At 41.6% G+C, this 12,979-nt stretch overlaps 1 protein-coding gene across 2 annotated transcripts in view; it reads right to left on the bottom strand.

Annotated features, from left to right (window-relative positions):
• TLL1 (tolloid like 1) overlaps positions 1 to 10,216 on the bottom strand; it is a 236,128-nt gene extending 225,912 nt beyond the window's left edge. For both annotated transcript variants that reach the window (XM_007176711.2, XM_057546214.1), the window contains exon 1: positions 9,865 to 10,216. In XM_007176711.2, coding sequence (XP_007176773.1) covers positions 9,865 to 10,033 — 169 coding nt within the window. In that variant the 5' untranslated portion in view covers positions 10,034 to 10,216. The remainder of the gene's footprint in view (positions 1 to 9,864) is intronic.
• Positions 10,217 to 12,979: the final 2,763 nt, after the last annotated feature.

The raw sequence follows: 12,979 nt of genomic DNA on the forward strand, positions 1-12,979 counted from the left end.
TAGGCAATATGAATTGAAAATTGTGAATATATTTTGAGTGTATTAGGCATCTGAGCAAATAACCAGGAGAACAACACATAGGAGATATTTCTATTGGTTACCTCTGATATCTTTCCAAACAAAAAGGTCTGTCTGAGGGATTAAACTCAATTTTAAGGTTTAGAGGACTTGAGATATGAATACATTTTTATATATGGCAAGAGAAAATAACTTTATCCCACAAACGTTTTTATAAAGATCATCTTCTTACGTGTAAGCAGTTGCAATTTTTTAAAAAACCCTCTACTTCCTATATATTTATGCTACTATGAATAAAAATTACAGTTTTTACTATGTTCCAGAGTGATTTTCACTTCACATCCATTTAATTCTTATAATAACACCATGAGGGACTTCCCTGGTGGTGCAGTGGTTAAGGATCTACCTGCTAATGCAGGGGACACGGGTTCAAACCCTGGTCCAGGAAGATCCCACATGCTGCAGGACAACTAAGCCCATGCACCACGACTACTGAGACTGCCCTGTAGAGCCCACAAGCCACAGCTACTGAAGCCCACATGCCTAGAGCCCGTGCTCTGCAACAAGAAAAGCCACCGCAATGAGAAGACAGCACACCGCAACAGAGTAGACCCCACTCGCCGCAACTAGAGAAATCCCGTGCGCAACAATGAAGACCCAACGCAGCCAAAAAATAAATAAATAAATAGATAAATAAATTTATATATAAAAAAAACACACCATGAGAATTATAACATCATTCCCATTTTATAGATCAGAAAACTGAAACAAAAAGGTGTTAAATAACTTGTCAAAAGCCACTCACTGTGTAAAACTATGTGTAGTTACTATGTGGTGTGTCCAGTATTAGAATTCATATCCATGTCACTCCAAAGCCCAAGATTTTAATAGATGCACTATTCTGGCCTCCCTGAAATCTTTAAAGAAAATGATTTTTGAAGCCATCCCCAAGTTGCAAAAAAGCCCTCATACCAAAAGAAGAAGAAAAAGAAGGAGGAGGAGGAAGGCGAGAGGGAGAGGAAGAAGAAGAAGAGGGAGAAGAAGAAAAAGGAAGAAACATCATGGCAGCACATGGAATCCAGAATTCTGGATTCAAATTCTGATTCTATCATTGGGTAACATAACCCATGTTATCATAAAGCACTAAGCTACAGGTACCACGCAATTCAGAAATAAGGGGTATTAAAGGATACTTGTTTATGAAGCATACAACTTTGTGTATGATGCTCCATTCCACCCTCACATACACGAGAAATCTGTTCTTATTATAAACATTTAAATCCTGGGACCCACGGGAGGTATAGCCTATAATCAGAATCTTCTTTCTGCATTTAATTCTTGGTCCCTTGTTCCCCCAGCAAACTGCTCACAATCTCTTTGCACATAGAAACATAATGCAACACAAGGCCCCTGGTTTTTAGGTCATTACTTCTGTTACCCATTCCAGGTGGCAAATCCTAATTATTCTTCCACTGATGACTGCCTGCAGGCCACACTCCATGGAGATCCAAATATATATTATTTCTTCTCCTGGGACTAAAAAGTAAATATGAAAGGAAAACCTCCCCTTGTTCTTAGGTTTAGAAAAACTGTTTTACCAGTTTCATTCTTAATCCTTTGTTAGAGAAAAAGTACAAGCAGAAAATCTTCCTCCTAGACAACATGATAATTTGCTAACAGTAGTATGTTTTCTTCTAAGAAATTGTAATATAGTAAATATTACACATAGTATATATTTTGAATATGCCAGACTTCCTACTCTTAGGAAACCAGACTGGAGTTCCAAGAAATTTAGTTAACTCTATGAGCCGTCAGAGCGTTCAAGTTTTTGACCTGAGGGCTTTTAGACAAGTTGGAAATGAAAAGATAAAGTTATTTAAGTACTTTCTTACAGCATATTTGTTTTCTCAAAGGCATTCACACATCATTTACATACATAATGTACACTGTAAACCACTTTCCTGAACAGCCTGCATTTGAAAGGATGTTCTTCACACTGTTTATGGGCTCATAAGCAGGAGTTCAATGAATACTCAGAAAGCAATCTAAAATGTGAAACAATTTAATGGGTACCACATAAAATGCCAGGGCCTGTGCCAAGAACGAGACACTAATGACTGAATTCTACTCAAATCCAATTCAACCCCCGCCTTAAACAACATGGAAAGCCTGCTGTCACAATTTATATACTTGGGGCAACATATAGCAGTTTCTCCCCTAGACTACTTTGCACTCAAATATATCTCTATTAGAATTAGTCGTATTCATTTTCATTTGTCTTACACATAGTTGAGGTATTTCATTTGTGACTCTGCACTTAGGAAATACTCTCTTGAAAGGGAGTAGGTCCTGCCCAATATTCCATACAACTGAAAGTATTGGCCTTACTCTGACAGTACAGTATATGGCTTATAAAATGCAAGAACGTTGAAGGCAAGATGTATCCTCACTAAAGAAAATCACAGTGGATGAATGCACATGGCACAAATACCATCACTTCAATTGCCAGTCTTAATATGTTTGTACTGACTGGAGAGCCAGCAAAGGAGATTCATAAAAAGAGAGGCATCACATACCAAACCTGGGGTCAAGTTCTCACTGTTTATCAACTGGGATGGCAGACCAGACACTGGATCCTTCTGAGTTTCAGTTTCCTCATGTGTCCAAAAGGGTTAACAATAATGTTAATTGATAGGGATATGGTGAAGACACGAGACTTTTTACAATGTAAAAATATAAGCTATGTTACTTTGACATGAGTCATGAAGGCAATTCCTAGGTATGTGAGGTATATGGAGTCCAAGGATTTATTCTCTGGAAATTTCTCCATTTGGCTCTTTTCTAGTTCTGCATGATGCTCTTCCCTGGGATTTAACTTTCATGCAGTGAGGGATACTTAATAACACAAAAATCTGAGTACAAAACACAAAACCATAAACTTCAACTACTAGGCATTTGGATCAGAAAGGTCAGGGCAGAGGAATGGAGCTCCATCCTTTCAGGATAGTCAATTGACTGAACTGAAGCCAAGGTGGTTCCAATGCTGCACAAGGGCTGGGATTATCTTAATAAACACTTCAAATCCACTCATGGAGAAAAAGAACTCCGAACCTGCTGATATCAACCACCAGGCCAGGGGCCATTTGAGGTGCCCCCGTGGCACACAATCCATGTGCTGATATTTAACAAAAGTGAGAAATGTAAGGAATACAAAAACTATTCCACATCTTCCTCCCTCATCACACAAATTAAGTGTCATCAATAGGAAGTTCATCAACACAGAAGACACTGATAGTAAACACATGGTTTGTGTCTCCACCTCCGTAATGACTCCCTGATTTGTAAAATGGGGCAGTGTGTTAGAAATTGTTGAAATGTCATTTTCAAACATTGAGATGAATGCTTTAGTAGCATATTAATACATAAAATTAGATTTTGTTTTGGGAAAAGTAGTATATTTGGAAACACTTCTGACCATGGTTTCAACTTTTTGGAACTATTATAATTTGAGAAGTTTTTTTTTTTTTTTTTAATATGGTCAATGGCAAATATTTTAGGTTAAACTATAAATGTAAGTTGCAGGAGAAGAGCTGATTAAGACAAACACCTCATTGGTTCACTTTCTGAATTTCAATTAACACCTAATTTACCATACTTCTTAATACAAATGCAGCTTGACAGGATTAGTACACATTTTGTAAGGAGCTGACAAAGCAAGCATTCCATTAGCCAGCCCACAATGTCTCAAAATTTAATAGTCAATATCCCACTTTCAGGGCTTATGTTGTCAAGAACTAAATAAATAAGCAAGGAGCCCCCACTTCTGATTTCTGAGAAAGAACACATTCTATGCAATTTGTTTCATAGCTTTGAGGCTATAAATTATTTTTTTAATGTTCCTCCTCTCGTAGCATTCTTCAATAGATAACTAAAGGAAATAAACCACCGAAGCCACATTGCTAAATCATTCTATTGTATCCAGGGTTGGGGAGAGAACTCTCTACACCTTAATTTAGGAAGGATAAGTCCATGATTAATTCCAGATCTTGGAACATGAAAGAGCTGTAAGAGTCCTCAAAATTCCCCTAGTAGAGGAAATCTCATATCCCCAGGAATCTGGCCAGGCACCTGAGCCCTGGCCTAGCCCAGGCCTCGCTGTGGGCTCAAAATGCTGTGGGCGGGGGCCTTCCTTACAGTTTGGGGGAGCAGCAGAGCTCCCTTCCCCCACCTCCCCAGACACCAGATGGTCCCAGCAGGATGTGCAAGGTTGCATTTTAAATGGATTATTTGCCTCTATCTTTTCCAAGCATTGTTAGAAAAGCTTAGGGAAGGTCCTAGTTTTAAACATTTTAAGCAGATGGTGCTAATATACTATTAGAAACAATAGATAACAGTCTAAAAAGAAAAAAAAATTAATGATAGTAAGTCACTAGCATCTGATACTATCTACCTGAAATCTAGGAACATTGAAGGGTTAACCCCTGTCCAGTACACTCACTGACTGAGAGGCCTAAAGGATCATTAATGTGACTAATATTCTTAAGGTTTACAAAGAATATAGTGGTAACTACAAACAAGTGAGTCTAAATTTTAAATCAGGGAAAGTTGCTAAGATGTACAAAAATCAGATTCATACATACACAATGGGGGAAGAAAATACGTTTTCTGTAGAAGAAACTATATATGGTATATATTAGACTTTTGTAGAAAAGTGAGCCATCATGAGGGCAAGAGGAAAAGTTGTGGAATTATATATTAACTTTCTCAAAAAGCCTTCACTAGCTCTTACACACTTTTAACTGTTCTGCTGTGGGCTAAGGAGGCCTAAACAGAGAAAAGAGGGCTCAAAGAGCACCTACTTGAAGGGAAACCATAAAGGTTCCATGAATTATTACAGGAACTACCTCACAGAAGGGATGCCAGTTAAAATTTGAATTTGTAAAGCACACTACCCTGTTCAGAGACAAAAAGTGGGAAGATCTCAGGAGACTGTGTAAACAAGCAAACAAAAAGGAGCTTTAGAGCCGTCTTAGACGGAGAGGATATATTTAAGAAAAAACAATCTATCTTATTCCTAACTAGTATCAGTAACTGCCATTGGTGGACCCAACAAAATCAATGTAGGCCCTAAGGACAAGGGCTAAAGAATTACTATTGGCTAATGATGAATAGAATTCAACTATACAGAATTCTTATCCATCCCTTTTGCAAAAACTGTATTTTGACCACTTCTGAGTTGGCACTAGAGGCAGGAGGAGAAAAAAAAATCAAGATCTGAGGAATGGCGGTTTCTCTGGTAGCGCAGTGGTTGGGAATCTGCCTGCTAATGCCGGGGACACGGGTTCGAGCCCTGGTCTGGGAAGATCCCCTATGCCGCGGAGCAACTACGCCCATGAGCCACAATTACTGAGACTGCGCGTCTGGAGCCTGTGCTCCGCAACAAGAGAGACCGCGATAGTGAGAGGCCCGCGCACCGCGATGAACAGTGGCCTCTGCTTGTCGCAGCTAGAGAAAGCTCTCGCACAGAAATGAAGACCCAACACAAACAAAAATAAAATAAATAAATAAATAAAATTAAAATTCTAAAAAAAAAAAAATCTGAGGAATGAAAACTAAAACAGAAGAGACTAGCTAAGAGAAGCAGCTCTATGAAATACATTTTTAACATGAGGGTTTGGCAACCTAAAGAGGTGCCAGGCAATAAATATATGTCTGGATATTTAATATTATGATGGAATAAAATAGACATAGGGTTCAACATCAAATTCTAAAATGCCATACCTAGGAGGCTGCCAATGAAGCTAGAAAGTACAACACTGAGAACCAAAAAATGATAAGATCTTACTGAGAGATTATAAATTTATGAAAATTTCCCCAAGAATTAGTATACTAGGACATTAGGACACTGGTTATAAAGAAAAGCAGAAAGAATAATCCTTTAGGATATCAAAAGCCTATTTCTATATAAACAAGCTTGCATATGCCACTCTAAAGACAGATTTAACCTTGCAAGTCACTGACCTTTAATCATGCTTGGATTTTTTTCAAGAAAAAAAAATCATTTACTCAGAAGATTAAAGGTAGGGAAGACTTTTTTTTCAGAGTTTTCACACTTCTTTAAGAGGATAAAGATACCCTTCCTTATCAGTCTTATCAGCCTCTACTCATCATTCAAAATTCTAATTTATTCAATCTTCCTCTTTAGATATTATATTTCCAATTGCCTGTGCTTTCCTGATACCCCCTTAAATACAAAAAGAGAAAAGAAGGGAGGAAGGGTGGGGGAGGGAGGGAGGGAGGAAGGAATGGGGTAGGGAGTAGGGAGAGAACACAGAGTTGGTTTATCAGGTCTCTGCTTTTCCAGGTAATCTATAGACAAATCTGAGAGATTAATTTGCACACTGAATTTGCCCAGGCTCTTCACAGATATTCACAGATACTCAGATTAACATCTACTGGTACAGTACAACAATGAAACAGTACTCCTCAGTCTCTGTTCTGGAATGACCTCCTGCAGCATCAGCTTCTCAGTATCCCTCAGGACCCTTTTGAACTAGAGAAAGTAAGAGAAATCTGATTGCAAATTCAGATGACTATGTATTGTGCTGACACCTTAATGTGCAAGACAGACATTCCTTTGAATTATCTGCATCTTTGTGTCTGTTTATATATAGAGATGAATTACCTATTTTCTGTCCTAATGGATTTGGCTATACAAATTACATCTGAGTCTGTGCTACACTGACTTATCTACTTCTATTTATATCAAAAATTTCTTTCTAAAGCAAAGTTAAATTAACACAAAATCTTCCTTTCTGTCCTATAGTTTCATGAACTTCAAATCAGAGTTTTGAAAGGCATACAAGTTATCTTGTTTCACAAATATATTAAGGATGGCATAATTTTAACAAGTAATATTTCTCCTTGGGTAACATTTGATCTTGGTTAGAATGAGATGTAGATGAGGGATGAAGATCAATATTAATAGTCTATAGATATGAGAAGGTATTGAGAACTTTCCAGATATCTAACAATGTTAATCCATCCCTGTGATAAACATTAAAAATCAGTTATGATCTCTGTCCTCAAGGACTTTATATTCTCACTGTATTTAGAAAAGATGAAATTATGTTCTTAGTCATTTCATTCATATCAGTTAATGAAAGTAACTACACTTCTATTAGTTTAGACTCAGATAAACCTGGACAAATTTCTGTTGTTTGCATTTCAAGGAAGGCCTCCAAAAGGCCAGCTAAGATTACAGTGTAATTGTTTAATACAAGCAGACTTTGAGCAAGGAGACTTGGAATCAAGTTCTGGGTAACGTTAACAAATGGGTTTGACCTCATGGAGCAACTGTTTTCCTATCTGGGTAATGGTAACATTAACAAATTCCACTATTTGGGCTGTGCATTGAGCTGAAATAATGTACTCAAAGTGCTTTGAAACCATAAAGCTATGCTAGTCACTATGACATCAAGCCACCATATAGTTTCAGGAACCTTAGGACCCCCGTTAGAGAAGGGCATTTTATTCAGTGGGCCATGCCCTCCACTCTGCTCTTGGGGAAGGGCAGATCAAAGGTATCCTGGAGTCTGGAGAGCACCCCCTCTTACTTTTTGGCTATCTTCCACATATCTGTCTTCATCTTTCTTATTTTAGTGACCTTTTTTGACTCTTGTTTGGGATTTCAATGTACTATTTAATTTTTCCCTGTTATTACTTTTATTTGTCTTATACAGTGCCAAAAAGAGGGACTAAGATTTTGCTACTCTTTAGCCAAGATGGTAAATTAAAGCCTTTCATTTCTCTAAGTTAAAAAAGCAGGGTTGATCATTTAAAAGTGATCTCAGATTTTGGCCATACTTCTCAGTCTTCCACTTGGGCCATTCTTATATTTCTTTCATTACACACATGTACAGGTTTGCCTCTTGTATGCAAAAATTGGGAAGAAATAAGATTAGAATAATAATCCATTCAAATTTGGTTTTATTGCTGTTTTATCCTCAACAGCTCTGTTCAAAAATAAACCAGTAGTAAAGGAAAAATAAAAGTAAATGCTCTTAAGTTTGTTGTTGTTGTTGTTTTTATCTTGCCTGGATGTTTATGTGCTGAGGAAAATAGACATTTATGCTTGAGGTGTGTTTCAATACACATGGTACAACTAAATTGTAAAATTGCAAACACTCTTAAATAGAAAAACACACATGTTCACAGAACCTTCTTCTATACAATTTCTAATGTTAAGATAAGCCTGAAACAACATAACTTCTGAAAATGAATTAGCTAACTTTTGATACTTCTTATGATATATGCATATTTGAAGTTAATGATTTTTTAAAGCATAAGCTTTTACTTTAATGTGTATAGAAACCTACATTTATTTTCCTGAAATCAGATCAATGTATAGATAAGCCCTGATTTTCTTGTATTGGTAGCTGGCTGAATCTTTCACACAACAGAGCATCAGAATAGGTGTTTTCGTAGACAATCTTTAGAAATAATATACTTCATTTCTACCTCTCCTAAAACAAGAAAACCCTCAATTTTCACCCAGTTGCAAACATTATTCAAAACAAATTTCTCAATAAAAAGTAGGTTTAGGGAGTTGTATACTGAGGTTGCTGCCCAACCACAGCAGAAAGGTGTCTTGTCCTCTAAACTATCAAGGAAGGCCTAGGAAACTTCTGGTGGGATAGACTGAATGTTAAAGGTGATGAGGAAACTTATAAGCAAAATTGAATTAAATCAGAATTCTGAATTCCAGACTGACATATTTCTGCTAAGCTACTCCAAGTTTTGAAGAAGTACACGCAGTAAGAGTGCAACAAGAAAGATCTGATAACGCGAACACATATGCTCCCTGTCACAAACATACCCTCCTTGTCAGAACAATGTGCCATCAAAGGTACAAGTTAACAAGGGAATTTCCAGCATTTTCCTTCATTTGCGTACATCTTTCCTAACTTCAGGCCCAAGAGATGTCAAAAGAGGTTTACCTAGCTAAGGAAAGGAAGACATCGCAGGCAGACCATCCGCACAGAATCAGAGCGGCAAAGCTACTTTGGGGATTTTGCCCTCCCTTCCTCTTGAGATGAGGCAGAACGGGCCTTCTGCTTACAGGCACTCACCTAATCGTCCCCAGCACCCTCGTGATCACTTTCCTCGCAAAGTGAATGGTGGGTCCACCGACCCCAGTTCACCTCGGCCTCAACTCAGTGGAACAGGGCCCGGGGCCAGGGCGTGTGACTCCGACCTCAGGCGGCGGAAGAAGGGCCGGGAGGGGCGTCCCGGTCCCACCGCAGGTCTCAGGGTGCAAACGGGGTGTGGGGGCGAGAAACGAGTTTGAATGGGACGGCAACTTGGAAGTGTTTTTAAGGTTTCTTGAAATGGGCAAATGCTCTGAACCTATTCAGCGAGGGAGCTTTGGAGGACGTCGCCATCCCCTTGTCGCCTGGGACGCACACAGGACCCTGGCCGAGAGGGGGCGAAGGTGTCCCGATGTGAAGTCCGCCCGCCCGAGCGCGGGATCGCGGGCGCCCGGCACCAGGGCGGCGCCGCCGGAGAAGCGCCGGGCCGCGGGCGCTGGACTCAGAGCCCTGGCTGCTGCGTCCGCGGCTCGTCACGCCGCGCCGGGGCGGGGGTGGGGGGTGGGGTGTAGGAACTCCAGGAGGTCCCCAAACTCGGTGACAGAGCTTGGCACTCGGTCCTGCCGGCGCAGAGCTGCGGCAAAGGAGGCGGCGCGGCCCCTCGGGGTGGGGAGGGGGTGGGAAGGAGACAGGTGAGACCCGGCGCCCTCCCAGCGCCAGCCGCGCCCCCGCCGTCTCGCCCCGAGAGGGCACTCACCGGCTTTGCACGGATCCTTGTAGTCCAGCGCCTCCGCCTCTTCCTCTCCGTTGCCACCGAAAGTGTAGTCATAGTCGAGGCCGGCGCAGACCCCCAGCTCCGCGCAGAGGACAGCCCCCGTGGCCACCAGCCACGCGAGCATCCCCAGGGAAAGCGTCTCCAGCCCCATCTTCCTCGCGAGGAAGGGCACCGGTGGCTGTCCCCGTGGGAGGCTCCTCGGCGCGGCCGGCGCTCAGGTGTCTGGGGACATGGGGCGCCGTCGGGCCGAGAGAGGGCTGGGCGGCCTGTCCCCCGGCGCGGGCGAGGTGGCGGGCGGGGGCAGGTAGGGAGCGGGTCCGGGCGGGCGCGCGGCCAGGCTGCCTCCCCGCGGCCGTCCTTCCTGCGGCTCAACGGCTCGGCTGCCCCAGGCTCAGGCTCCCAGGTCCCCGGGCTCAGGCCCCGCGCGTGTCCCGCACCCAAGACCCGGCGCCGCCCTGGGAGGACAAGACCCGTCTGCACATCAGCGCGTCTGAGCTGAAAGTGGGGACCGCGGTCGCGGGTTGGGGGCAGACATTCCTTCGCCGCCAGACCTTAAAAGCCGCAGAAGCAGCACGGCAACTGGCTGCGAGAAGGGCGAAAGTGGGAGGATTTGGGGATGCACTGTTTGCCTTCCCCCCCACCCCCGGCTGTCTTTTTACCCTCTTCCTAACTTAAAAAAAAAAAAAAGAAAGAAAGAAAAGAAAAGAAAAGAAAAGAAAAGAAAAAAAAAATCTTCACAGCATCTAACCCAATCACTTGCATCCTGCTTACTTATTCATACAATCAGGGTCAGGATCCGGGCCACAGCCTCCTCTCCGCCTCCTTTCGGTAGCCCTACACGAGCAGACAGACACGAGCGCGCCGAGAATTCCATTTATAATTTACTAAAGATAAAAATGAATATATCATGCACTGCGTCCAGGGACAGCAGTTAATAGATGATGTACGTGCCAACCGAGAGCGCCAGACCGGGGGTGGGCGAGGAATGGTGACAACTCGGCTCAAACCTCCTCTCCCCACCAATACACAAGGAGCTTGCGACTCCCCTTTGCTGCCTTGGCCTCGGTGCAGCCCGGAGGGGAGGAAAAGTGTCTGGGCCTCCGCGACCGAGGTAAGGAAACTGCTTTCAAAGTCCCCCAACCAACAAAGTTGTGCTACGAACTAAGATCCTCAGAACTGCAGTTAAAAAAAAATCCAAAATCCAGTTACAGATTGCAGCAGCAGGAAACGCGAAGACCTCGCCAAGGGCTGCGCTGTGGCTCACGCGGGCTCAGGAAGGGAAGTTGGAAGGAACACTTGGGAAGCAAATTTTCTGTGACAGCTCTGGCGCCCATGCCCAGAGTTGCTCAGTATCCTCTGGCTTCAGTTGTTTTACTTCGGAGGAGAGTGTGTAAAACCTGGCAGCAGGATTAGCGAGGTAAACCACATGTCAGCCTAGCAGACGCAGGACAAACACAGGCTGTGGGAAATTGGGAAGGAAAAAAAATCAGAGGAAATCTCTGCAAAACCCCTGTTGTGAGCAATTCAGAGGTTTCCCTACATCTGCAAGTAGTTTCCAAAATAGGTGAGAGGAATTCTCCTCCCCCAAATTTCCAAAGGACTCATGATTGGGAGCCTTCTCTTTTCCAACTAAATCTTGAACTGTCACTTTAGCAGTGACTTGTAAAAAATATTCTGTTGCCTTTACATCTTAATTTGACTTCTAAATGTCTCCCCCTTTTCTGAGTTACCATCAACATACAGTCTCATCTAGAGGGAAATAGGAAGGCAACCACACGCATGCGCACATACATACATACATACACATGCACACACACACACACACACACACACAAACACACAAACCTTTGACAGGTAGACCCAGTATTTGGTTAGGGGATCTGACTAGGTTTTACGTTTGTTAAAGAAAAATTAGAGGCTAAAGTTGAAGAGGTATCAATTATTTCCAACTTAAACTAAGAGTAAAAGGATGGGAGGGCTGGGTAGAACTGACTGATTCCATGTTCCTGGCAAAACTGCGGCTTTCTCAGAAGCCACTAAAGTGATGGAGCCTCCCTTCCATAAATCTCAAACTTCTAACCACAGGTCATAGAAAAGAGAGCAGATCTGGAAAGAACATGTTCAATAAGCAGGTAGAAGTATTTGGTTTTGAAATCTCTTGCTGAGTCATTCTCAAATTCTTTTACCCATCAAAAACATGTTTGCATAATTAATAGTGACGTTCCTGTAGTGCATCCTCTAAATAAGAATATATTTTGTTTAGTCTATTTGAAAGACCAGGAAATACAGCTTTCTTTTAGAGGATCCTCTTGAGCTGCTGACAGTGTCCCCACTCCCTACCCCCAGACCTTTAAAATGTCCCTTGTTAATTTAAATGACTTGCAAAGGTTTCCTTAGGCTATTTTATCATACGTAATTTCACAAGAGTTTGTACCTGGAGTTTGCCTAAACATCACTTACTTTGCAGTAATAAGTATGTTTCATTCATCTGTCCTGAAAAAAATGTTACAATATAGGGACATCTACCTATTATATTTTCCTTACAGAATTTATCATTGCTCAGTTTTACAATTTTATACATTTGTAACCCAGAGTTAGAATGATTGACATAGTAGAAGCTCAAATCAAAATGTAGAAATGTTTCTTTGTAGCTAAAATACTTGCAGAGAATACTTATTTACATCACAGCATCCTAGGCCTCAAATCCCTGATTTATTTTTAAATATTATTTTAAAATATGTATTAAATCTAAGTTTATCATAATAAAATACTTACTTTTAAACTTTATTTCTATAGTTGGTACGATTGCAAACAAAAATAGATTTTGCCCTGCCCTTGAAAAATATAAATTTGCAAGAATTTGCAAGAAAACATAAAAAACAATATGCATGTGAGAAAGGAGTTGAGTGTTCCGTCATACGAATATAGCCATAGATATGTGCCCTATGTAAATCCAGTCTCCTTAGAAGATAAAAGAGGAGACTGATTGCTTCAGTAAGACATGCTGAAGGAACCTTGGCTTCTAGCTGGCAGCAGCTGCCTCTGACTACCATTGTCGCTTGCAGCAGAACTGCATCGACCCCAGCAATCCTAGGGA

The sequence above is a fragment of the Balaenoptera acutorostrata genome, chromosome 5 (genome assembly GCF_949987535.1).
Source record: "Balaenoptera acutorostrata chromosome 5, mBalAcu1.1, whole genome shotgun sequence".
Lineage (NCBI taxonomy): Eukaryota > Metazoa > Chordata > Mammalia > Artiodactyla > Balaenopteridae > Balaenoptera > Balaenoptera acutorostrata.